Consider the following 27,295-nt stretch of genomic DNA (forward strand, 5'->3'; position numbering starts at 1 on the left):
GGAGTCCCTCAAGGATCGGTATTGGGACCTGTACTTTTCAACTTGTTCATTAATGACCTAGAATTAGGAGTGAGCAGTGAAGTGGCCAAGTTTGCTGACGACACTCAATTGTTCAGGGTTGTTAAAACAAAAAGGGATTGCGAAGAGCTCCAAAAAGACCTCTCCAAACTGAGTGAATGGGCAGAAAAATGGCAAATGCAATTCAATATAAACAAGTGTAAAATTATGCATATTGGAGCAAAAAATCTGAATTTCACATATACGCTCATGGGGTCTGAACTGGCGGTGACCGACCAGGAGAGAGACCTCGGGGTTGTAGTGGACAGCACGATGAAAATGTCGACCCAGTGTGCGGCAGCTGTGAAAAAGGCAATTTCCATGCTAGCAATAATTAGGAAAGGTATTGAAAATAAAACAGCCGATATCATAACGCCATTGTATAAATCTATGGTGTGGCCGCATTTGGAATACTGTGTACAGTTCTGGTCGCCTCATCTCAAAAAGGATATTCTAGAGTTGGAAAAGGTTCAGAAGAGGGCAACCAGAATGATCAAGGGGATGGAGCGACTCCCTTACGAGGAAAGGTTGCAGCATTTGGGGCTTTTTAGTTTAGAGAAAAGGCCGGTCAGAGGAGACATGATAGAAGTGTATAAAATTATGCATGGCATTGAGAAAGTGGATAGAGAAAAGTTTTTCTCCCTCTCTCATAATACTAGAACTCGTGGACATTCAAAGAAGCTGAATGTTGGAAGATTCAGGACAGACAAAAGGAAGTACTTCTTTACTCAGCGCATAGTTAAACTATGGAATTTGCTCCCACAAGATGCAGTAATGGCCACCAGCTTGGACGGCTTTAAAAGAAGATTAGACAAATTCATGGAGGACAGGGCTATCAATGGCTACTAGCCATGATGGCTGTGCTCTGCCACCCTAGTCAGAGGCAGCATACTTCTGAAAACCAGTTGCCGGAAGCCTCAGGAGGGGAGAGTGTTCTTGCACTCGGGTCCTGCTTGCGGGCTTCCCCCAGGCACCTGGTTGGCCACTGTGAGAACAGGATGCTGGACTAGATGGGCCACTGGCCTGATCCAGCAGGCTCTTCTTATGTTCTTATGTTCTCAAGGTGGCTGTATCATGCGCCCTCCGACTATGTCCTGGAAATAGCAAGGTCATATTGGAAGGAATGGGGAATTTGCCAACATTAGAAGAAATATAAGTATGGACGCAGAGAGACATCACAACAGGCGAATCGAAACAAAATATTCTAGTTGATCAACTCCAAACCATTTGACCAAACATGCATTTGACCTAAATTATTTTGAGTTTATTTAATATTCTCCCGAAAAGTAAGAGATACCTCATTTGCTATTCCCCATTAGAGTGACCCTATTTCTGTGACTGTAATTTGTTTTAACTGTTTTTAATATTGTGTTTTAATATTGCTCTAACCTGCTCTTGGGACCTGCTGGTGAAGGGCAGGTGACAAATGTAACAGTAATAATAACAACAATAATTCCAGGGTGGCCTGTATAGATCTGCTGCCTTTCTGCCTTCTAGTTGATTCATGATGGCGACATTTTAAGTGTTTGCGCATGTATCCATTCTTTAACCTTAGAATCAGAGACTGGGGGGCAGGGGCTCAAAGGGCATAGGCTGAGTCACACATGGTGAAGCTTGGCGTCTTGCAGTTCATCTAATACTGTCCACCTATGTGTACGGGCCTGTGATCGTATGGAAAATAGAACAAGTGAACTGGCTATTCTAGGGGCATAGCTTAGGAAGCCTGGCACCAATATCCTGTAGTCAATCCACAAGACCACTGTATTTCAAAGAGGTTTAATTTTAATACTGTATTTTACACATTTAAATCTATTTTAATGTTTTTTGTGTATATTTATTGTGTATGATGTCACTGTGAGCCCCCACCTTAGTGCTTTACTGTCGGATAAAAGGGCAGGATAGAAATACTTTAAATAAATTAAATTAATAATACAAATATAAAGAGAGAAGGGAAAAACAATGTAAAGAATCATGTAAAGAAAGGAGATGACCAGGCCCTACATGACACATCTATATAATCTCACACACACACACACACACACACACACACACACACTGTGATTTTAAGTTTGAACTTGTTTTAACTGCTGTTATTTTACTGTGATGCTTAAAGGATACTATAAAAATGTTATGAACAACTTTTCATCAGCAAACAGGGTACCAATTGCTAGGGGCATTTTTAAAAGTTCAACAGCTACTGAATGTATATGTATTTTACACATGTATTGAAGGCAGTACATTTACACTTATGCATACAGTAATATGTACACACACATTTGATGGGATGCAGTTAAAGATTCTTAGCTTAGCTATACACGTTCTGTTGAATGTTCCTTTAAACATTTCATTCATCATTCCAATAAATAATAATAGCAAATAATTCCTATACTGAAAAGACTGCTTTTTTAAAAAACAAAATGGGGCAGTATTCAACGAATATGTTGTGCTAGTGCAAGGGTTAGTATTTTTTCCCTCCTTCCCCGTGTGGGCCCCACATCATCCCCAAATCTGTTCTGGAGGGCTCGGGAATACCTAGAACAATTTTAGGAGGTGCATGGGGAAGGAGGAAGGGAGACAGTTCCATTGCACATGGATAAATCCTTGTGCTGATGGAATGATTTGCTTAGCGCTATGCTGAATACAACCCTTTAATTTAAATAGGGTTTTTTAATCAAGGGAGCCAAGAAAATATCAAATAAGTGAAAATGAAAGAGAAAATATTATTCAGGCAATGTTATTTTTTCTGTTTCATTATTTGCACAAACCAGCATGTTCCATTTGTTCCTACCTGAAAGAGCACACTGTGCTTAAGGAGGATGTTAGCCTCTGGGGAGACCTGGCATTTGATCTTTTAGCATGAATGATGATGACAGCAGAGTAATATTTCTAAATGATCAACAACTGAAATAGCAACACTGCAGTTTTGTGCAATACTTATTACATGTTTTCATATACAAGTTCACTGCTGTTCATCACCTTCCTGAGGTGCCTTGGACAGGACAACAAATGAATGATAAATGTGATCCAGAATGTCAAAGATTTCTTTCCCTGCTGTTTGACAAGATAAGAAATGGATTAAACATTTCTCTGGCATATAGATCCATATTTTGGTATGAGAGAACTGTAACTCCATAACTGGAGGTGAAATGTTTCCCTTGTCTGTATTTTGACAACATTTAGTATTTTAAGAAATTAAGAGGAGACAAGGAATGCTTCAGTACTACCATCTTGGCAAAGAATAGGACTGGGATAAAAAAAGCTTCTTAAATAGTACAAGTCCTAATTCTTTGTTTTATCCAATCAACATTTTCTTGTGCTGTGTTGGAAGATCCTACCAAATCTCCCCAAAGTTTCTAAACATTTGTTGAATATTTTAGAAGTGAGTCCTCGGAAGCACCTCTGAGCACATCGTGCATCACATGCAGCTCTATGGATTGTGTCCTGAATAATCAGCCATCTTTAATCCTAATTAGGTAGTGGCAGAGCGCATGCTTTACATGCAGAAGGTCCCAATTTCAATCCTAGACATCTCCAGGTAAGGCTAGAAAAGACTCCTGTGTGAAACCCTAAGATAAATGCTGCCAATCAGTACGGACCAGGAAAAGCCAACATTATTCCCAGATGCTGTTAGACTACAACACCCATCAGCCCCAACCACCAGTGAACAGGGATTATGGGAACTGTGGTCCAGCAACATCTGCAGGGTACCATATTGGCTGCCCCTGGTGTAGACAGTACAGAGCTAGATGGATCAACGGTCTGATGTGGTATAGGCAGCTTCTTATGTTCCTGTGACTTCGTGTTTCTATGATCCAATCAATTCAGAACTGTGTGCCAAAATGCTTCTCAAGAGTTTTCTTCCCCAGTGAAAAGAGGCACCCATTTTTCTGCCTCATTCTTAGGGAGCTTAAGCATTTCTTCAGAATCTCTGTGGGTGAGGGGTTTTGAGCTTACCTTATAGTTGTGAGGTGATCAAGGGTGGTGTGCATGTTTCTTTCCAGTAAGCATTTCTTCACCACTCTGCAGCCTCCTGGGCTGTCCACACTTCCTGATCTGAAAAAGCTCTATGGAAGGAGTTGTCTCATGTCTTCCCTAGGACTTTAATTGCAGCATGGGCACCTGGGAAGGCTGCAGACTGCAAATCATTGGTAAGATGATTTGCAGAATGGAAGAAAGGACGTTTGCAAATACCCTTTGGCCACCTTGAAAGTAAGGTGATAATGAAAAAACCTGCACCCCACCCATGAGAATTTCACTGAAAATTTCTCTCCCCTTTGATGATTTTCAAATGCAATTTATTTTCTCATCAACTGATGGAGAATTGTAAAAAAAAAGGATACCAGAGAAATTTTCATCACAGCACTCATGTAGAACATTAATGTATACATGCCATGGTAGAGGCTACATGCACTCCATGTCTCTGGAAGGTTTATCTCCCTGCCTTTAGAACTAATTAGAGAGAAACTGATGGCTTATTTTTTATGTAATGCAGCTCTTGAGTGATTCATGATTTGAAATATGTACAGTTTATAGGAAATTATCTAATTTACACAGATTTCTAATGTAATTCTTTTGCTGTATTTCAGCTTGCCAAATGGGACTAGGTACCTAATATATGTCATGCATCTCCAACTGCACAAAATAACATTCCAGCATGCAGTGTCAAACAAAGGCAAATTTGCTCAATTTGGCAACAGAATGGAAGAAAAATTGAGATTACCCTTCTGCTCCATTGCATCCTAGAGAGGAGAAGCCATTTCAAAAAACATAAATCTTGATCACAAAGGCAGATCAAATGTATAGAAGTACATGAAACATGCAAAGTGACAGATTTCCAAAAGGAGAGAGAGATTGGGCTCACCCCAAGACTTCAATGAAGAACTGGGAGGGCACTCAAAGTGCACTATCTATTCTTCCTCTGCAGCCCCATTTTGAAATCAAGCTGCAGCTGCAAAGAACGACTTCCTCTACAGCCCAGGCTTGAACTGTGCAAAGGAAGATTTTTTCGTCGCAGCCATAGACTGAATTCAAAAGGAATTCCCAGCCTTGGTTGGAAAGAAAGAATCTAAAGCGTGCTTAAGAATGTGCTTCTGATCCTTCCTTTTTAATTTGGTGCTGCAGCTTTACCTGTTCTGCTCTTGATGTTAAGTGATAGACAGATGGGCATGGTTTGAGCCAAATCAAAAGGGGAGGCCTGGCATGCCTACTTAGCCCAAGGCCTAAAAGCTCCCTACCATTGGTGTAATGCATCTGTGTAGGACTGCCATTGAAGAGTTCTCAGAAACTACTACTGTCAGAAATTGCAGCTGACAGTTGACTGGAGTGGGGCAAAGAGAGCATATGGTACCAATTCTAAAGTAACTGCACTGCTTCCCAGTTTTTTTTCCTGGGAGTAATTTGAAGTGTTGTGGCTTTCCAGAAGTTGGTGGACTTTTAATTTATATTATCCTTGGCCATTATCTATGCTGGCTGAGGCTGACAAGAGTTGGAACACAATAATACCTGGAAAACCAGAGGTTGCTTAATCCTGATCTGTTTCCCTACTGTTAGCCTTCTGGAGGCATATACCAGTTTTATTTCTGAGGGCATTTGGGGCCCTCTAAGGTCCTGTTTTGTGGTTATATTTTCCCCACTGCCTGTTGTTGTTTTGTCCTTTTTACTGCTGCTGAACTCAAAGGAGCTAGAGTAGATCTTATAGGATCGCACCATCAGAAACAGGTAGCAACCACATTGCTATGCAAATTATTTAATTGCACTTCCCCAAAGTGAACACAATTTATCACTCCATATAAGAGATGTTACTATATGTTATAATAGGTACTACTTCTCCACTTAGGACTGGGATATTTGCTCTAGAAGTTATTGACAGGAGTGGCTAGCAGGGTGGGTGTGGGGCTCTCCTGACTTCCTAACACTTTGCAGCGCTGCCACTTACCAAGAAGGGGAGGGGCAAGGTAGCAGGGAGCTTACCCCCATGCAGATGTAGCATCAGATTGGCTCCCCTACTATGCTGCACCATGCCAAGCTCCCCACTGCCTTGACACTCCCCCTCTTGGTAGGTGGCTGTGGCATGGTGCATTGGGCAGTCAGGAGAGCAATGCAGTCTCAGCCATGCAGCTCTGCCAGCCACTATTTACTACTGATATCCGATTTATCAACATGGCATGTACAAAACCACATCTCACTTTGTCCAGCACAAATTGTCTATCAATTCTCTCATAGTCATTTTGTCCCATTCCTCTGCATGTGGCGCCTTCCATGGAGCTTCATTGGGAATCTAAGAGAGAAGAGAGACACATTTCAGGAAAGAAGCCACAGATCTCACATTTAGAAAACAATCACTCTCTTCACTGGCTCCATTTCTCCCTGTGAGCACCAGACTATGTCACTTCTAGACTAGTGCAACTTTAGAGGCAGAATATTAACTGGATCCTATAGAAAGAAAAACAGAAGAGTTCTGTTTATCCATGACACCAAAGAGCTTTTGCCTTCTGAAAAGCCCTCTGCTTCCCAATTTAGTACAATATAACCACAACTTTGTAACCTTGGTGCATACTGTGCCCATCAGACTGCAATGTTTAATGATTGGGTAGATTTTCATACAGAATTAAAGATTAAATAAATTAAAATCCTGTACTATTTTTATTATGTTTCCAACAGAGTAAGTCCAGAACTCAGTGAAAGAGTATGGATGCAATACTAAAGAGTAGTATCATGCACATAAGCCTTGGACTCATGCCTTGCCCTCTAGTGCAGCTGTGAGGAGGAGATAGGAAGCATTTGCTTTCATTTTCAGTTAAATGTGGCCTATCGTATCTGAAGTAAGATAAACAGTGGTTAATTTTAATTTCAGTTTCTTCAAATCATGGCTTATGAACCATGGCTTGTTCAGGTAAACCATAGTTAAAAAACTAACTACACTTCCTAGTTCAGACATAATTACAAACTCTGGTTAGTTGAGAACAGAATTGGACACTTCTGATCTCCTTGCAGTGACTCTGGAGGAGGACATGGAAGGGAGGAGCCTATGCATTTAAGGCTAAATGGCGGTGTTCAATAAAGATGACTCATTCTGGTTTTTTAAAATAAGCCATTTAGAACCATGAAATAGGTTCACTTTGATTTTATTGTTTTAGTTGTGCATGCTTAGAATCAATCATTATGCTATTTACATACTTTACTTAGACGTACATCCTGTGAAGTCCAATGAGACCTACCCCCAACTTAATTTGCATATGATTGCAGCCTTGATCTTGAAGTCAGATTTTCATGCCTGTTTCTTTATCAGATATTGGACTATTTCCAGGCAGCAAAAAAATAACCCAGCAGTACAGGGAAAGGCTAAGGGGAAAGGGATCAGAGGCAAATTGTAGCATGACAGGGTGAGAGAGAGGAGTATTCTGGAACAGGATGGAGGGCTCATGGCCACTGAAGCCCATAATCAAAGGATGACATTCTGATAAATGCTAATCTAGAAAAGACAGTATTGCTGGGAAAAACTGAGGGAAGTAGAAAAAGAGGCAGGCCAAGCAAGAGATGGATTGATTCCATAAAGGACCTGAACTTACAAGATCTGTACAGGGTGGTTCATCACAGATGCTTTTGGAGGTTCATAGGGTCGCCATAAGTCGTGATCGACTTGAAGGCACATAACAAAAAAACAATTGTATTACTTAACTAAAGTAGAGCTTCTACATCACCATACCTCCTTCCCCATTTCATCCATTGTCCTCCACAAATTGTTGTAATCCAAATAGGCAATGGGATTCCACATCGGGGGGAAAGGGCCTTTGAAGGGATACGATTTGCCCTACAAAGTAGAAGAGGGAAGAAAAAACACACAAATCCATTTTTATTTTATTTTTTGAATTGCCAACTTGGACTGAGAAAGTCCTATAGAATGATGTAATTCAATACAGGAGATCAATTCTAGAGAACAAATTTCTCAAATGAACATAAAAAATTAGTCCTGAAACTCCAGAAAAACAACAGCCTTCTTTCCAAGTTGGTGCAAAGAACTCATATTTGAATTGTACCTGTAGGAAGCCAGTCAGAGCAGGAGCAGCTCAGCTGCCTTACTGAGCAAGTAGAAGACAACAGAAGCCCTTCCTCTCCTCTTCCGGTGACATCTGGAAGTCATCAATTACTCCTCAACTGCCCTTCTTCAAACTCCTACAGAGCTTCTTTGGGTGGGCTTTTTAAGCTGGAGTGATAAGCACAGCTCAGATTTGCATCACACTGCCTTGGGAAAAAGTCAAGCCAATTCAAATTTGGCTACCCTCTGGGGAAGGGAAGGGCTGTAGCTCAGTAGTAGAGCATCTGTTTGCATGTAAAAGATTCCAGGTTTAATCCCCAGCATCTCCAGGTAGGGCTGGAAGAGTTCCCTGTCCGAAATCCTAAAGAGCTGCTGTCAGTGTACCAGTACTGAGCTAGACAGACGATTGGTCTGACTCAGTAGAAGGCAGGTTTCTATATTCCAACCTAACCTATTTATATAATCTCCCAAACTTTCCCTTGAAGACATGCTTAGCAGTGACACTACCCATGGCAGAAGTGAAGGAAGGAGGTCAGTCTCTCCCTACTCAACGCCGGGATGGGCTGGCATACCATGAAGACCTTTGGGAAATGTAGTTTTCTGGAGGACTACCAATTGTAGCGGGGGAAGGGAGGTGGTTTGGGTGGGATGTGAGCCAGGAATTCTTCTCCAGTTTAGATTTTAAACTTTTGGGAGAAAATGCCAGGACCTCATAATGCACACTTCTCCTTTAAGGCATTACACACCCCAGCAGTTTGTCCACACCAATGAGCTATGCTGACAGCTCTGTTTATTAGTTTTGAATATTTAGGACAGGCGTGTTAAGGACATAGCATTAGAAATGGACACATTAGTGACAACCCATATTATAATTCAATGTAAAAGGATTTAGGCTAGGTTAGGCTCCTTGTTTCCATCAATACAGCTAAATTGCCTTCCATTTTTGCCTTAATTGGACTGTGGATTATGCTGCTTGTGTGCGATATTCAATTTTAATAAGTATTTGATTAAGTGTCCAGTTACACTGGCAAATTAATTCAAATGAACTGCTACATAAGCATGATAATATGATTTAGAATGTTAATAAATTGATCACAATATGAATCACTTGATAGGAGATTTTGTGGATCACATGCCTTATTTTATGCCTCATTTTATTTAGAGTCTTTGAAAATAATCTTTGGTGAAAGGTAGTCAGAATATTTAAAGTACACAGCTGTTACAAAATAGCTGCAAGGACAATGAACTATAACAAAAGCACAGAAGAGCAGAAATATCAACTGTATATACAGCACACACAGAAAACTAGAGATTTTAAATGTTTATTAGCTTAAAGTCTTTAGAAATTGAATTCAAAGGAAAGCAGTACTCGCACAGCAGAATCATGTGTAAAATTGCACAGTATTGGCTAAGCAGAGATATATTCTACTCCACTAAAAAAAAAGTTCTTGGAATATTTTATAAGAACTTTATCGGTCTAGCAACATTTAGAATGCTAACTACCTTGGATGCCCCAATGGACAATGAGGTTGATCTCTTGGAATTTTCATTGGCTTCCAGCACTAAGATGTTTGGCTAGATGGGGAATTCGAGGCACCATACATAATGGTTCTGACCCTACCTGCATGAAGGTGCCAGAAAGGTCATACTGGGAAAGTGGGGCTGCTGCGCTGTCCCATGGGTTTCGTTCCATATGCTTCTGCAGGGCTCCAACTTATCCCCTATCCTTTTTAAACATCTACATGAAATGGCTGAGCTATGGGGTTGTGTAGAGATTTGAGCTGAGATGTCATCATGAGTTAATCTTGTCTGAAAAGTAGACTTGGCTCTCTTACATGGAAGCTTCCACAAATGTAAGTCCTGTTTCACTAATCTTTTAGAATTCTTTAAGCATGTCAATAACAATATGGATAAGGGTGATTCGGTAGAAATTAGAACTTCAAAAAGCTTTTGATAAAGTCTTGCACCAAAAACTCCTGAGTAAGATTAGCAATCATAGAATAAGAGGAGAGGTCCTCTTGTGGATCAGTAACTGGTTAAGGAACAGGAAGCAAAGTGTAAGAATGAACAGTTTGCCCAATGGAGGGATGCAGAAAGTGGAGGCCTCCAAGGTTCAGTATTGAGATCTGCACTTTTTAACTCGTTCATAAATTATGATAAATGGTGGTGAGCAATAAGATAGCCAAGTTTGTGGATGATACCAAATTGTTCAGGATAGTTAAAACAAAGGGACTGTGAGAAGATCCAAAAGGATCTTTCAAAACTGGATGAATGGGCAGTAAAATGGCAAATTCAATTGTAAACAAGTGCAAAGTGATGCATATTGGGGCAAAAAATCCTAATTTCACAAATATGCTCATTGGGTCTGAACTGGCAGTGATTGATCAGGAATGATACCTTTGGGTTATAGTGGATAGTTCAATGAAGATGTTGGCTCAGTGTGCAGCAGCTGTGAAAAAGGTGAGTACGATGCCATGAATCATTAGGAAAGGGATTGAAAATAATGCTACCATTATCCTAATGCCATTATACAAATTAGAAAAACGTGCACAGTTCAGTTGCCAAGTCTCCAAAAGGATGTTGTACAGCTGAAAAAGATTCAGAAAAGGGCAACCAAAATGATCAAGGGGATGGAGCAACTCCTCTATGAGAAAAAGTTACAACATTTGGGGCTTTTCAGTTTAGAAAAAAGGCAGGTAAGGGAAGACATATAGAAGTGTATGAAGTTCTGCATGGTGTGCAGAAAGTGGATAGAAAAGGGGTTTTCTCCCTGTCATAATACTAGCACTCGGGGACATCCAATAAAGCTGTGTGTTGAAAGATTCAGGAAAGGCAACAGGAAGTACTTCTTCACACAGTGCATTAGTTAATATATGGAAATTTGCTATCACAAAGATGTAAGCAATGATAACCGACCTGGTCAGCTTTAAGAAGGGATTAGACAAATTCATGAAGGATAAGGCTATTAATAGCTGCTAGCCATGTACAGCTTCTAGTATCCAAGGGGATATGCCTCTGAATACCAGTAGCTGACTCTCCCCACTCTCACAAGTGGGAGAGAGTCCTTTTGACATCTGGTGGTCACTGTGAGAACAGGATACTGGACTAGATGGCCCTCTGGTTTGATCCAGCAGAGCTCCTCCTATGTTGTGTTCTTATTTGTAGCTTTAAAGAAGACCTCAGCCAATGTTCCCAAAGCTGAGAGAAACCTGAAAATAATGACAGCATCTTATATTATCTTAAATTGAGGAAGAATCTCATATTTTTGCTTTAATTAGAACAGGTCTCAAAGAAAAGCTTGAAAAAGAAAGATGAAACCAATTTCATCTAGTCATTTAAAATCAATTTAAGCTGTTCTGCTCCAAGCTCTGCCCATGGAAACGGCCATTTATTTTGTGGAGTATGTCAGGGATGAGGACAAATCACAGTATTTAACTCTTACACATGTAACACCAGCCATAAAAGAAACACCACAAAATTGAATGTGGCCCAATATAGTAATCACTTTCTTCAGGGCTAATTAAGTCTGAATGCAACAGCCGCTTCACATATTTAATTCATGAACCAGAAGACAACAAATAACATTTTAATAAACAGACAGTTCCAGAACTGAAATGAAAATGAACAAGACTTAAGAGAGCCTTAAAGTTGTAATTCATAGGTAAGAGCCACATAAGAAGGCAATCAGTGCACTTCACACCAAGAGAGATTTGTGTCTTCAGTTAAATACTGTATAGCCACAAAAAAAGAGAGAGACAGACAGGGAAAACAAAAAACCTATCCTCCAGTTAAGCACATACATGTTTGCAGATAAATACCTTACATGTGATAAATATCTTATGTTGTAGAATGCATTCTAAATTGGTTCAGGTGTAGGGTTTTTTTCCCATGGCAAGGTAGGCGTACAGGTGGCACAAGGCAAAACACAACTGGCTTTCAAAAAAAGGGAGATCACCACATACTCTAGTCATATTAATTAAGGGAGGCGTGCATAGAATTATATTGTTTTGCTCAGCAAACCTCTCTGAGCAGCAAGAAATTACCCTCATTTGGTTTTCTCTGGAAGAAGGTCACTGGAGGGTCATGGCATTTTGTAATGTTATGAATTTATTTACAACTACCCAGGTGGAACACAGGAGGTGGCAAAACTTACACACTCCATCAGATGGGCAACTTTACTAGACATAATTGTAATAGCCCACTCCTCTGCAAATGAAAAACTGTTTTCCAAATCTAAACACTGCTACCAGGACAGCCTATTTCATCCAGATTATAGCATGCCAAATGCAACAATGGGCTATTCAAAAACACAGATTCACCATACCAGTATGGGTCCTTTTCAGATCAATTTTACAAAAACAATTCTGCAGCTGTAATTTATTTGCTGCATAAAAACTGGAAATCTTCCCTCCAACAATTTATTGCTAGGATCATATAATTATTTCTCCCCACTTGGATTTTCGTGAGTGTGGAGTAGAACGTGGCTGCAAGGATGTCACCATCACATGCTCTCCACACTGAATGATGAGTGACACAAAAGTTTTGTTCCTTACCCAATTATATTTTAATTCTTTGAAATAGTCTTTGAAACGTCATGACTGTTCTCCCATAGTGTGATATTGATCTTTCTTCTTATAATATATAGCTTCATTTACCCCAGTCCATAATATGATGTTAACATGACATGTGCTTTTCCCCATCCCTGCTCCACATCTCTGGCTTCTACTGGGAGCCATGGAAACATAAGTTGCAATGGAAGATCCATATTATGAAAAGACAACCCAGGAAGCTGCCTTATACCAAGTCTTACCAGTGGCCCATCAAACTCTGTTATCTATACTGACTGGCAGGAGCAATCCAAATTTCAGACTACAGTTGTTCCAAGCCCTACTTGGAGATGACAGAGTTTAAACCTAAGACCTTTTGCACGCACTGAGCTAATACCCTTCCCCATATCAGCCATAACCAGCACACCAAACCTCTCACATGATCTTGTGCAATTAATGTGTGATTAATGTATGTGCGAGTGTGAGTAAGAATGAATAATCTCTTAAGAAAAAAGAATCACACCATAGTGGGTAATCCTATGTATCTTTGCCCCCACTCAGTAACTTACTTCATAGCATAATTATTTTCTAAAACATAGCACCTCCTTACCAGAGAATGTTTTGTTAATATCAGAAAGAAAGGCTCATATTACTTGAATTAAAGAAGCACTTCAATTAGTGAACTTAATTAACACTGAAGTTTTAATCATTAGTAAGGCAGCAAGAGGTTTTACATGACCTACAGTAAAATTTTCAGTGCAAAGGTTGTTGGCTTGTGTGCGTTGTTGTGTGAAACAGCATACATTACGTTGGAGTTAAGTTGAGCAAGAAAACGTCTTCAGAGCATGTTAAGAGTCTTTATTAAGACATTAAGGCCAGAGGCTTAAGAGTAAATACATGTAGAGATTCTTCAGTCACCCCCCTTCTGGTTCATCTCTCTCCATAGATGAACACAAAAGACATAACTCTCAGCTCAGAGGCATAATTCAGAAGAAGAAAACACATAGACTCTGTTAGAACTTTCCCAGCTGTTATCAGATGGCTACCATAGCAACGACCCTGGCAGTCCGTTCCCAGACAGAGCATAGACATAACTCCCCCTTAACCACAGTTACGTCTTCACACTTGCAGGCTTCATGGAAAACTACTAGAGACAGTAATGCCTACTGGTCACCAGCCCAACAAAGGTATGCAGAAGTGAATCCTTCACATTACTTGCAATGTTTTAATCAGCAAGTATGACATTATTCCTGTTTTGAGTCATCAGACAAATATGCAAAATTCTGCAGAACGCTTATGTTATTTTAAAAAAGAATGAGATATAGTATTCCAGCTATACAGATGAAAAGGAGCTTTAATATGGTGAAAGACACTCTCATGTATGAACTACATACATTTAAGTCCCTATCACCTCGGTGCAATCTACTGATTACAATGTCTTGACTTCAATTAGCAAACAACATTTTACAATAATTTGTAACAGACCTCTTGATTGCATTAACATTAGTTAAGAATCAATAAGAATCACTGAAGGGCCAAAACGTGAGAAAGCAGTCAGAGGTAAAGTGCTTAACCTTGCAAAACATCTCATACATATCCCATTATTGTAAACCACCCAAAGAGCTTCGGCTATAGGGCAGTATATAAATGTAATAAATAAATAAATAAATAATTGTACTGAAACACACTTCTACATGTCAGTGGGCCAACACACAGTGTCACCATGCCTGCATTTGCTGGCCTGGGCAGAAACCCTGCTGGGCTGGTAACACTATATGGTATATGCACTTCAATCTGCTGGGGCATGCATGGAAACTTTACCGGCGACTGCCATCATCTAAGAATTTCTATCAATGTATGAAGAACTTTTGGTAGGCATTATTTTGTGAGTGATATTTAGCTTTTGCCATTCAGCCAAATAAAAGATCTACCATAACCTAATCTACCTTGGATTGTGCTCCTGGCAATGAAGTTTCAGATACCAACTGGCCTGAATATTCACAAAGATTTCAACTGCTCAGAGAACAAAGCTGTCAGAATGGAAAGTTATCTGCCTGACTGAGGTTAAATCCTCAACCACATTTCCTAGGGAGAGAAGTAGCTTTGTGGGCCACAATATGGGGGAAGGGAGTGAAGGGGCAACAAACTTAGAGGCAGCACGGCTAAGTGAAACATGCAGAGTAGGCAGTAGATTAAGGACCATGAATGAAGTGTTGGTGAAAGAGGGTCATAGCTCATAGCAAGGTGAAAGATAAGTGAGGCAGTAAGGAGCTATTGAGATAGGAGGTCTGAAGAAACCTTGGCAGTGCTTAAGATCAGAAACGGCTTATACTATTAGGAGGAGGAAGACAGGAAGGCTGAATGACAGGGTAGTGGTAGCTTCAGGAAGTGGGACAATACAGGTTGTATCCTGAACAGAGCTTGGAAAAGTTACTTTTTTTGAACTACAACTCCCATCAGCCCCAGCCAGCATGGCCACTGGATTGGGCTGATGGGCGTTATAGTTCAAAAAAGTAACTTTTCCAAACTCTGATCCTGAAAGACCCCAGGCCACGTATAAGAAAACCACAGCTAGCAGGAAATGAAAGGAAAAGACAAGAAGAAAATAGGATAAGGCAAGCCCTCATGTAACTCCTAAGAACAGGAAGAGTTGTGCATTCTTGGAGAGAAGGAAGTGAACAGGCGACAGACTTGGGAGAGATGGAGAAAGCAACTTTGAGGCAAGAGTCTAGCATTCACCTTGTGTGCTAATTGCTGCTTTCTGACAACAGAAACCACATTGTGTCCCAGCAACCTTAAGGAAACAACAGCAGCTAAGAAGCAGTTAGAGAAGAATGAATGTCTGTGTGTAGTGTTGGTGTTGGGGATTTCACATTTTTAACGTATCCACCATTTTTTCAGGTTTCTAGTTCCTCTTTGACACACAAGATCTAGGTTCGATGTTCCCAACATACAATCCCTGTCCTGTTCAGCCAAAGGCCTAAATACACAATACAAAGTAAGTGAGTGAGTGACCAGTTCAAATGTGAGTCTGTCTGTCTATTCTGCCTCGGGCAACGTTTGCAATATCCGGGAAGCCAGAGGGGTTATAAACTGCTTCCATTCAGTGACGATCACTATCTGCCATTATTGCTACAGTAAAAGTTAGTGAGATCCTGCCAAATACAATGTAATGTAATAACAATGATTAATATTTCCGTCCTTGTCTGACACACAGGTAAAATGGCTCAGGCAGTCACCATTAACCTTTCGCCATTCAAGAAATGAAACTGAGTTTGTGTAATCTAGTAATCAATCTCTGGCCCATCTTAAATAATTTAGCACTATATCCTGGGATTGCCTTTGAAACATAATTAGAAAGCTATCCAGGCATTAAAATATCCCCACTATAACCAGATCTACCAGTGGGTTTTCATTTAAGAAAATACCAATTAGGTTTCCTTTGAAGACTTGTACAATGAAGGTGGCACTGGTAAACTGCACTTTTAAAGCACCAAGGTAGAAATAACCCTTAAAATAATGATAACATTTGAAAAAGTATTTTTATACTTTACTTCAAATATCTCAACTAGAGGATGCGACCATTAGTGAGCTTCCTGAAACTCTGCATCTAACAGAACTTTGTTTATCTCTTTAGAAGGCATTCAACATTTCAAAAGCCAGAGAATACTCATCCATTTTATTGCATAATTCTGCATCTTAGATATATTATTTATTTATTTATTTGATTTATATCCCGCCCTTCCTCCTAGCAGGAGCCCAGGGTGGCAAAGATCAAATTTGAAAAATCAAATTTCAACAAGGGTTCACTACAATGAATTTTGTTTTTTATTCCTGTGGTAATTGGCCAAATTATTTGATTCCCCAGTCATATTAGATCATCTGATCCAGTCAAACTCCCTACCTTTTGCAGAAAGCATAATTATTCCCAGCCCCAGTTATCTGCTTCTCACCTTCCAGGTTGTTTAAACATTGGTCGTTATATTGCTGGCACCTTCTGGGTTTTTGCTATTCTAGGGGCCCTTTTCCATGCAACCATTGCGGTGGAAGGAGCAGCTACAGCACAGCTTCAGGTAGAAATGTCAGAGGCCCTGGGTCACACTGCAGCTCCTCCTCCCCAAAACCCATCATTGCCCAAGCCACAAGGAAAGGCAACACCGATGTGGGGAGGAGCCTCCATGTGGACTCCTCTCACGTGGCCTGGGACTTCCAATGTTACCTTTTGAAATCGCACTAAGGCACCTTTGCAGCACAGCTCCTATGCTGAAGAGGTAGTATCAGAAATGGCCCGACGTGATATAGTACACATCAATTTACTTTGTTTTTTTTACTTTTATTTATTTATTGAAAAAGGTTAAAAGTAACATATGCACTTTCATAATATACCGACCAATACTGAAGTCTTGACCAAACCCACAAGAAAGGTCATGGCTGAAGCATTTCCAACGGGCTGACCAGTATTACACACCAACCATCCCAATAGGTCTTTCCATATTTGCCCTTGAGACAGTCCAGTGCTGCCCTCGCACCAGGAGGTCAATTCCACTTTTTGAAAAAATGCAGAACGTTTAAGATACATTTTCTTGCAAAAACGATGGTGCTCTTTACTATTTGAGTGAACTCGAGAACTTAGTAACAGCAGCATTCCAAGAGGAATACGAAAGCAGCATGAGCAGCCACCCTAATCCCCAAAACCGTACACATTCAAAAACAGTTCCGACCATACCTTGACATGATGAATGAGATGTTCTACTTCATTCACTTTGTACGTCTCTAGTCCTAGCTCCTTAGATAGTCGTAAGATGCGATTTTGGGTTGGCCCCACGTATGCTCCTCCTAGGTCCACATACTTGACGTGTTTATTCTGGTATAGAAGAAAGAGGGGAAGGAAATGCTCTTGGCAACGGAATATCAAACAAAACATGATATTTTCTGCTACTGCACCAGACTCAATTTTGTGCTATGGGGTGAGAATATAAAAGTGTGATTCAAAAAATATATTTATAATAGTTCTTACCTGCCTTTTACCATAAAGTCCCAGGTGGGTTAAACTATCATAATATACAAGTATAAGAACATATAACACCCTTCCAGCTAGAACAGAATGGTATAAATTCAGCAACAGAGGTGGGTCCCACAACACAAAATAGCTTAACTCTCAAAGGCCAGGGTAAAGAGAGATGCCTATACAATGGCAGCTATACGGACCTCTATGGAGACTGAGTGGCTGCCACAGGAAAAAAAACCCTCTCTCAGGCTACCATTTCTCACTTCTCAGGGTGGTAGAACGACCAAAAGAGCCCCCTCTGCCTATCTTAACATGCAAGACTTTCAGTAGGGATGGAGGCAGCCTTTCACTTATTTGGGACCCAATACATTTAGGGCTTTAAACACTAAAGTGAGCACCTTGAATTGGGCCCACAAACAAACCAACAACCCCCAGCAGGACAAAATATCATCTTAAGATGGAGCAGTCTAACATGGTGTGTGTGTGTGGGGGGGGAAATAGATGGGGAGGACTAAGGCAGCTATCAAGGTGCAATAGACGGTTAATCCCTTGTCATTTTGTCCTGTTGGTGCAAAAAGAGATTTATTTTATTTTATTTTATTTTATTTTGCAGCCAATATATACAGTTTGTGTAGTGAGGCAATGCTATGGGCAATAGTGTGGTCTGAAGGCACATGACACAGAAACTTGTTGATTCTAATCAGACATGAGTCTGGTCAGCATTTGGATGGAAGACCACCTGGGAAAATGTACCCCACCTTCCATGATGGAAAAGAGATACAATACAAATGTTACAAATTTTAACAAGATACAATAGGAATACTTACTCTTACAGTGAATGTTCTACCTCCAACCCTGTCACGGGCTTCCAGGATCACAACATTCAATCCCGAGTCAAACAGCAACTTGGCTGCCGACAGACCTAGAGAAAAAAACCCAACGACAAAACTACATTTGTCTTTTCCCACAATCCAAAATATTTCACAGCTGCATGAAAGAAGCTTTGATTTTTATGAGATTCTATCAAATGTTTCAGATGTTTAAACCACTCAGTATTGAAATTACAATGACTGAATAATGAATCCCCTGGCCAGTGTTAAAATGTCATTATGAAATCTAAAATAATATTGCCAATGGATGGATATAGTCAATTGGCGTCAATATATCACTGTTGCACTCAGGTCCACTCTAGTTCTGCTTGCAGGCTTCCCATAGGCATGTGGTCGGCCACTGTGAAAACAGGATGCTGAACCAGATGGATCTTTGCCCTGATCCAGCAGGGCTCTTATGTTTATGATGTGTAATTCAATGCAACCATTTGAGAATCTGGTTGTCTTTGCAATCCAGTGATGCAGTGAGACAAATTTTACCATGGCCCAGCTATGCCACCTTTCTTATCCATTTTAAGGATAATAATCACTCTAATATATCAGATCGCAGAAAACTACAGACATCTCTCACAGAAAAAAATAACACCCCACCCTAATAATCATTTTACACACACAAACACAAAATTAAGGCACATGTTCTATGACAGATTTTTCTTCCTTTATGGTTGATATTTTGCAATAAATTTAAAATTTAACTCTCAGCCTCGACTCTGAAAATATGAAATGGAAGTTAAACTAATACATCTCACTGCAACATTATGATTAATGAAGCAACCACATAAAAAATCTGCACTAAAAATTCTATCTAGTATCTCGCAGCAAAATTGCTTTTATTTGGTCAGTTTTAGCTAGAATATTGCATTATCTGTTGGAACCATGATTCCAATGCAAATTATGGTTTGATGTGATGCCTGCATTCAGCCATTGAATGCCCTGTGGCAACTCAGTAGCTCTAACTCAGATTTCCCCAAGAGCTGCAATGGTAGCAAAATTAATACAAACAACAGAGAGTCCACCATAATAGATCTTATTTGCACAAAGGGCACTGCACTGCTTACATGGAGGTTAAGGAAGGCAACTGCAGTAAGCCTTCATAAGTAACTATGGCAACCTACTATAAAATAGCATCCCCTTGAAGATCTGTGATTGCAGAGACTGGCTTCCAAGAGCTTTTACAATGCAAGTTTAATCTGCAAAAATGACTTTCCTATCACAGAGTAATCTGTATTCAAATTACTGTCTTAACTAAAATGTCAGCAATCATAATTATCATTAGAGTTCAGATTTCAGCCTTTTGGATTTCTGATTATTCATATTTTATCAGTCATGGACCAGAGCTTTAGATTCAATCATTTCACTACCAAAAACATCAAATCGATTAAAGAAGACAAAACATTAAACTGGTTCTCTCCAGTTGGCTCAATTTTAAAAATATGGCCAAACTTTAAGTTCATATTTTATAACTTCATAAAGTGATGTGGCTGTATATGAAGAGACCTTGAGAGAAGGTCAAGTTGTGGCACTATATATTTTTCTTCCAATGGTCAGACAGCCAGTACAAAAAAAATTACAAAATGTGTTTACCGAAAGGCAAAAGTGGAATGAGTTTCCCAACAATGGGAAGGACCACAGCTTGGTAGTATAGCAGATACCATGCATGCAAAAGGCCCCAGGTTCAATTCCCATCATCTCTAGTACATTTGGGAAAGACTCCTCCCTGAAATACTAAAAAGTCCTTGTCAGTGCAGAACAGGGGTGGACAGAAGATCTATTGGTATATCCCTGGGTGATTTACCAGTGGTTTTGCAACGATTTCTGATTCCTAACTGTAACAATAGCAATAACAAAAATAACCCCCTCCCCTAAATTAGAATACTAGAATAAAGAAAGATTGGGGTGTTCATGGATTGATTTCTGTGTAGAAGGACCTGCTCAGAGAGAAAAAAATCACACATTCTTGCTAAATGTATACTTTTTGGACCTGGCTCCAATTGGTAGATCATGGGCCTCTCCAGACATATTTTGTATTGTGCATTCATGATGATTCGCACTCAAAATGGTACTGGAGTAGTTATATGCAATTCCACTCTCAATACTGTTTGTGCCTACAAAAGTTGACACACTGCTTTATTTCTAATCAATTCATTCCACATAACTTCCTGATGACATCTTGTAACTATTTATACCACAAATGTTTGTGTTTATTTTTTGTTCTGGGTTTTGTTGTGCTATAGCGCATGAGCATCTCACCAGATGGAAATAATGCAGTAACACTGGGGAAGCACTGCAGAATAACTGATACAGTGGAATGATGTGTGGACAGCCTAGTAGAAATCCGCCACCAGCATATTATTATTGCATCAACAATATGTAGCAGAATGCACCTGCAAACAAACTCCAAAACAGCCTGGAGGAGTCCTATGGGGTCCTAGTAAAACGCAATGTAGATCCTGCAAGCCAGGAATCTGCCCTCTTCTGGTAGAGATAATGCAGAACTAGAAAAACCAACAGGCTGACTTGATACAGCACACACTGCTTACTAACATAAGCAGAAATCCCTGTCTGAAACTGTCATCAACTCGGGGGGGGGAGTGCCCCTTCAGTCTTTACTAATCATTAAAAAGGCATGTAAGACCTAAACACTCTAAAAATATTGGAAACTAAATCTAATACCAGTCTAAGGCATAACAGGTCAGCTTTGGTTCAAAACAATAGCATCCCCATGAAAATCTGTAGGGCTTTTTAAAAAACAATGTAACGGCAAAACACAATGTATTTAGTTAGAGATTTCCCACCCCGCCGACAGACCAGGAGGGCTCTGTCAGCAGCGGGCCTTTGCAACCATGCCGGGAGAAATCTTGGCATGGCTTCAAAGCACCAGGCAGCACACAGGGTGGGACAGGCTGGCTATTTAAGCCCTGCTCCGCCCTCCCTTGGAGTCTTTTTAGTCGGGCTTTGGAGGTAGGTGATGTTGTTAGTAAGTGGCAGCTGTGTTTGGATTCAGCTGCGCAAGTCAAAGACTAACCAGAGGGGCCAGGGTCAGTCATCACTTTGGCCTCTTCCCCTGCAGACGGGCTGTGTCCAGTCTGGGCCTTAGGTTCATTTTTGTGGCTTAGGGGTAAATTTTGGGGGGGTGCTATTTTGTCATCAGGATGGTCAGCCTTTAACTAAGTTTCAGTTTTGGTCCATTGCTAGATAGGCCTTGTCAAGTTTGGGTTTGGATCCAGGGCAGTTCGGTACGCACTCTTTCAGGATTGGTGTAGCTTCTACAGTAGCTACCTTGGGCTTTGGGAGCACAGCCATACAGGCGGTGGGGCACTGGCGATCAGGTGCTTTCTGGGCTTGTCAGGCCAATCGAGGGCCCTCATTAATTGTTGCGCTAGTGAGCGTGTTGTTAATTGTTGTTTCTGTTGTAGCAGGTTGGAGGATGCTGGAGAGAGTCAAGGTACTCATATGTGGCCACAGCATGGTGTTCTGGGCCAAGAGGAGAGTGTCGCAGACCAGGCACGAACCCAGTTGGGGCTCAGCCATTGTGCTTCAGTCCAGTGGCTGGGTAGACGTAGCATGCTGTGGGAACACCTACCAACACTTTTGGATACTTTGTTGGTGCAGCACTTTCCACAGGTTTTGGTCATTCATCTGAGAGGCAACAACCTGGAAATGTTGAAGGGGAAAGCCATTATCATTTAGGTTTGCCTGGACTTTGAGGCCACATGTAGACAGTGACCTGGGACTGTGATTGTTTGGTCCGACATCCTCCCCAGAAGGTTGTGGAGGATGGGAATTGACACCAAGAGCCTGAACAAGATTCGTAAGAAAGTAAATAGGGAGGTCCAGCTCACTCTTGCTGATTGGCAGGGCGAGGTAATACATCACCCAGAGGTGAAGTGTGGCAGGGCTGATCTTGACCAGCCAGATGGTGTTCATATGTCTGACTTGGTTAATGATTTGTTTCTGACTGATCTGCGGAGTGCCCTGTGTGAAATTATTGGCCGCAGGAGGGGCAAGAGGGACTAAGTTGAGGCTTGTCCTCTTTTGTGGCAGATATGCAAGGGAATTTCACAGGGTAGGGTTTGGTGAGCAACCTTAGGCACTCTTTAAGGTGAAAGGTGCATTCTGAAACTTGCCTTCTGGGTTGGGAGGCCTGTCGGCAGGGAAGGTTAAAAATCTGTTAAATAAATAATACATACATCTTAAATCAAGACTGTAGATTCAAAATAACTGTTAATATTGGTAATATACAGTGCCTTGCAAAAGTAATCAGACCCCTGACCAATGGTCTCATATTACTGAATTACAATTGGTACATTGTAATTTCATTCTGTATGATATTTTATTTTGAAACACTGAAACTCCAAATCAATTATGCTAAGGAGACATTCGTTTTATGCTGGAAAATATTTGTAAGAAACATAGAAAACTGAAACATGTCTCTTGCATAAGTATTCAACCACCACACATTTGGTAGAACCACCTTTCACTGCAATAACAGCTTTAAGTCTTTTGGAGTAGGTATGGACCAGCTTTGCACACGGAGGGATTTTGGCCCATTCTTCTTGGAAGATTCTCTCCAGGTCGTTCGGGTTGGTTGGACGTTGCTTGTGGACCACAATTTTCAAAGAGCGCCACAGATTCTCAATGTGATTGACATCATGACTTTGACTGGGCCACTGTAGGACATTCACCTTTTTGGTCTTGAGCCACTCCAGTATTCCTTTGGCCTTGTGCTTGCGACCATTGTCCTGCTGACAGGTGAATTTCCTCCCAAGCTTCAGTTTTTGAGTGGACTGAAGCAGGTTCGCTTGCAGTATTTCCCTATATTTTGCTCCATCCAGTCTTCCTTCAGTTTTAACAAGATGCCCAGTCCCTGCTGATGAGAAGCATCCCCATAGCATGATGCTGCCACCACCATACTTCACTGTAATGATGGTGTGTCTTGAGGCATGGGCAGTGTTAGGTTTGCGCCACACATAGCGCTTTGAGTTTTGGCCAAAAAGCTCTTAGTCTCATCTGACCACAAAACCTGTTCCCACATCACAGCTGGGACACTCTCATGGTTTCTGGCAAACTCCAGAGGTGCTTTCAGATGGCACTTTATGAGTCACGGCTTCTTTCTTGCCACCCTCCCCTACAGGCTGACATGCAGAGCTCTTGATATGGTTGACTGGTGCACCATTACTTCACTCCCAGCCACTGAAATGTGTACCTCCTTCAAAGTGATTGTTGGCCTCTCTCTGGCTTCTCTCACAAGTCTCCTTCTTGTTCAAGCACTGAGTTTTGAGGGATGGCCTTTTCTTGGCAGTGTCTGGGTGGTGTGATGCAGCTTCCACTTCCTGATTATTGATCCAAGGGTGCTCATTGGGATATCCAAACACTTGGATATTATTTTGTACCCTTTTCCTAACCTAACCTATTACAATATCTCGCACTTCTGTAGAATGCTCTTTAGTCTTCATTTTCCTTCATATCCACAGCCTGACCAATGATCCTTCAACAGTGGGGTTTTTATCCTGACAATGTGACAGCAATTTTAATGGTTCATAGGTGGAGGCCAACAGTAAGGTAATTGTGTTCTCAGTAGGGCAATTTCTTTCATTTGTGTAAATTGAGAGCTCCCATAGCACAGGGGTTGAATACTTATGCAAGCAACATGTTTCAGTTTTTTATGTTTCTTACAAACATTTCCCAACATACAACCAATGTCACCTTACAATAATTGATTTTGAGTTTCCATGTTTCAACATAAAATAACATAGAGAATGAAATTACAATGTACCATTTGTAATTCAGTAATATGAGAGCATCGGTCAGAGGTCTGATTAATTTTGCAAGGCACTGTATATACATAAGCAGCGGTTTGTGCCAATAGATTTCCTGGAAGTGGGGTGTGTGGAGGGGAATGTAGGAGGCCACATCTACATAGAGTATACCACACCCAGGAATTCTTTTTGGCACCCTTGGCAGTTCCAGATGAAGGGGATAGAAGGGAAGCATTCCAAGAAGCAGCAGTACTCCAATATTCAGTCTCTATGGCTCTTTTAAAACAAGTATCTGCATCCAAGTCTTGTTCTTAAAACCTGTGACCTCCTTGAGTCTGCAAACACCTTAGACCAGCCCAAACAAGTGGTGACAGAAGGTCAAGGGAAGGCATCAAAAGATTTACAGATGGCAGCTTTGGAAGTGGCTTCGTTACTTTCCCTGGCTTTTCAAGCATGAGCCATAAACAAAGATTGGAACATTAGCGAGGTAGATTCAATGACTAAATAACATTTGCAAGTTGTGTTACCAGAGAAAATAAAAGAGTCTGTATTCTTGGGACAAGAATAAGCATTTTTCCCACCCTTGGATTAAGAACTAATTTTAGGCTCCAAATATCTGAGAGACAACCTCCTTCCCTGCAGATACTCTCGGGTTTTAAGATCATCAGAGGGGGGGCCTCTTAGTAGTTCACTCCCCTCACAAGGTCAGGGGCATGGCCCAGGAGAGGGCATTCTCTGGGACACCTTCACTAAGGTGTGAAATTATCTCCCCACAGAAGTGCACCTGGCAGCTTCACTATATAGTTTTCGGCAAATGCTGAAGATGCACCTCTTTATGGCTTTGACACTTGAGATGTGTTTTCAGGACCCACACTATTCCTGTGACTGTAATTTGTTTTAATTGTTTAATACTGGATTTTAAATGGTTGTAACCCACCCTGGGACCTGCTGGTGAAGGGCAGATAATAAATATAACAGCCACCTGAATTTTCATCTTCCTGTACTATCCAAGGGCAAGGGCATAGAGCTGCTTCATACTTTCCTAAACAGCAAGGGTGCTCTGCTTTCTTTTCCCATATCTGAGAATGTCAAAAGCAGCTCCCCCATTTCTCCCTCAGTAAAGAAATGTTTACTTTTTGTCCTTGCTTGTGTGACGCTTGCAATTCTCCAAGGAAAAAGATACGCAGAGTCAGCTAAGGATATACTAAACAAGCGTGGGAACGAAGTGTATCTCACTTGTGTTTCTTCTCCCTGAGCTTGTTCAAAATGTCCAAAGTCACTTTTACCCACAAATAAAAATTGAAGTTGAAATAAGTTCAGGCACACTGTCAGGGCCAGCAGCAGGCATGCCAGGACCCTTGGGCATCACCCTGCCCCGGGTCCCAGCACAAGCACGCACACTTACTTACCTTGCCTTGTGCTCCCCTTCCGTGATCCACAGCAGGATCACTGCTGCAGATTGCAGGGAGGGAGCTTGTGAGCTGCCCTCCCGTTCCCTCGCTCCACCTACCTACCTCTCCTGTCTTTTGCAGCTGTGCGTGCACAGGGCTGCCATTAACCAAGATGGTGGCCGAGGTTTCCCTAAGGGGCCAAAGCCTCCGCCACCATCTTGGTTGATGGCACGCATGCATGCTATGGGCACACACCTTGGTTAATGGCAGCCCTGCGTGCACAGCACAGGCAGCTGCAAAAGACAGGAGAGAGAGGTAGGTGGAGCAAGGGCAGCTCATAAGCTTCCCTCCCTGCGATCTGCGGCAGCGATTCTGCCACAGATTGCGGAAGGGGAGCACTGCTCTCCTATTCTTTACAGGGGCACCTCAGGGGCCCCGTGGCCACAGGGGCCCTTAGCAAGAGCCTGACCTGGCCACCATTTGGCACCGGCCTTGCACACTGTATACAATGCTTTGCTTTAAAAAATTTAATACTATTTCACACTGAAGACCTCCTCCAGAGTTTCTCTCATAAGTGTTGTACAGAATAGCTACTTAAGGCCTAACTTGGAGATTTGGAATAGTTTTACAACTAAATCAAAATCCATTATGTTTAGCAGAATATCTGGGGTTAGACCAAGGGTTCCTAAACTGTGTCCCACGGACCACCAGTGGTCCATAATCTTAATTCAGGTGGTCCAGAGCACATCTGCATTAAATACCCATATTAATTTTAATTGTATTTTTCTTGCTGCTTTTATTTCTTATATTGTATTTTATTGTATTACAGTTTCAATTCTATGGAATGCAAATTGTAATATTATAAAATATATATATAAGAAATACTGTAGCATCTAGCACAATGCATTACAATTGCTACAACAAGCAGAATAATAATGAAGTGGTCCACCAAGATCATCAGCAATTTTCAAGCAGTCCATGGAAAAAGGTTTTGGAATCTACTGAGCTAGTCAATAAACAGAACTCTAAAAAAATAAAGTAAAATGGGGGGGGCTGTGCTCTCAAACACAGCTGTGGAAAGCTTTACATAATCAGCCACACAACAGAAAAATCAATCAATAATGGTCGCACACCAGAGTCAACTCTTAGTGACTGAGCTCATGTCCATTTAGACAACATACCTGGGAATCCAGACTGCACTGGGCTGCAACCATTGCCATCAGTTTGGTAAAGCTAATAAGTGTCACTTTGTGACTATTCAGAAATGGCATTTTATGGATTACATCAAACATACTCAGAGTAGACCTATTAAAAGTAATGGACACAACTAACTTAGATAACTTCAAAGAGTAAAACTTAGTTGGATGCAACCCAGTGGGTCTACCCCATACAGACCAGACCTCCACTGAGATTAGTGGATGTAGCCATGTGCCTTAATTTCAATGGGTCTACTCCAAGTATGATTTAGCAGGATATCACCTTGTGTTATTTACTTAGAATTATCCTGTAGGGGCAACATCCTTTACAAAATACCAGCCCTGTTCAAGTTTTTTTGTTTGTTTAGTTCAGCTCAGCCTAGTCAAATCAGACTCTATTTTATACTTATAT

General features: G+C 41.1%; 1 protein-coding gene across 1 annotated transcript in view; it reads right to left on the reverse strand.

The window, feature by feature from the left end:
* Positions 1-27,295, reverse strand: part of LOC133385118 (amine oxidase [flavin-containing] B-like) — a 54,743-nt gene that overhangs the window by 16,262 nt on the left and 11,186 nt on the right. Inside the window, exons 2-5 of the mRNA XM_061627492.1 lie at positions 18,475-18,569; positions 17,366-17,503; positions 7,763-7,867; positions 6,243-6,334 (exon numbers count right to left, since the gene is read on the reverse strand). Coding sequence (XP_061483476.1) covers positions 6,243-6,334; positions 7,763-7,867; positions 17,366-17,503; positions 18,475-18,569 — 430 coding nt within the window. The remainder of the gene's footprint in view (positions 1-6,242; positions 6,335-7,762; positions 7,868-17,365; positions 17,504-18,474; positions 18,570-27,295) is intronic.

Source organism: Rhineura floridana, chromosome 5 (genome assembly GCF_030035675.1).
Source record: "Rhineura floridana isolate rRhiFlo1 chromosome 5, rRhiFlo1.hap2, whole genome shotgun sequence".
Taxonomy (NCBI): domain Eukaryota; kingdom Metazoa; phylum Chordata; class Lepidosauria; order Squamata; family Rhineuridae; genus Rhineura; species Rhineura floridana.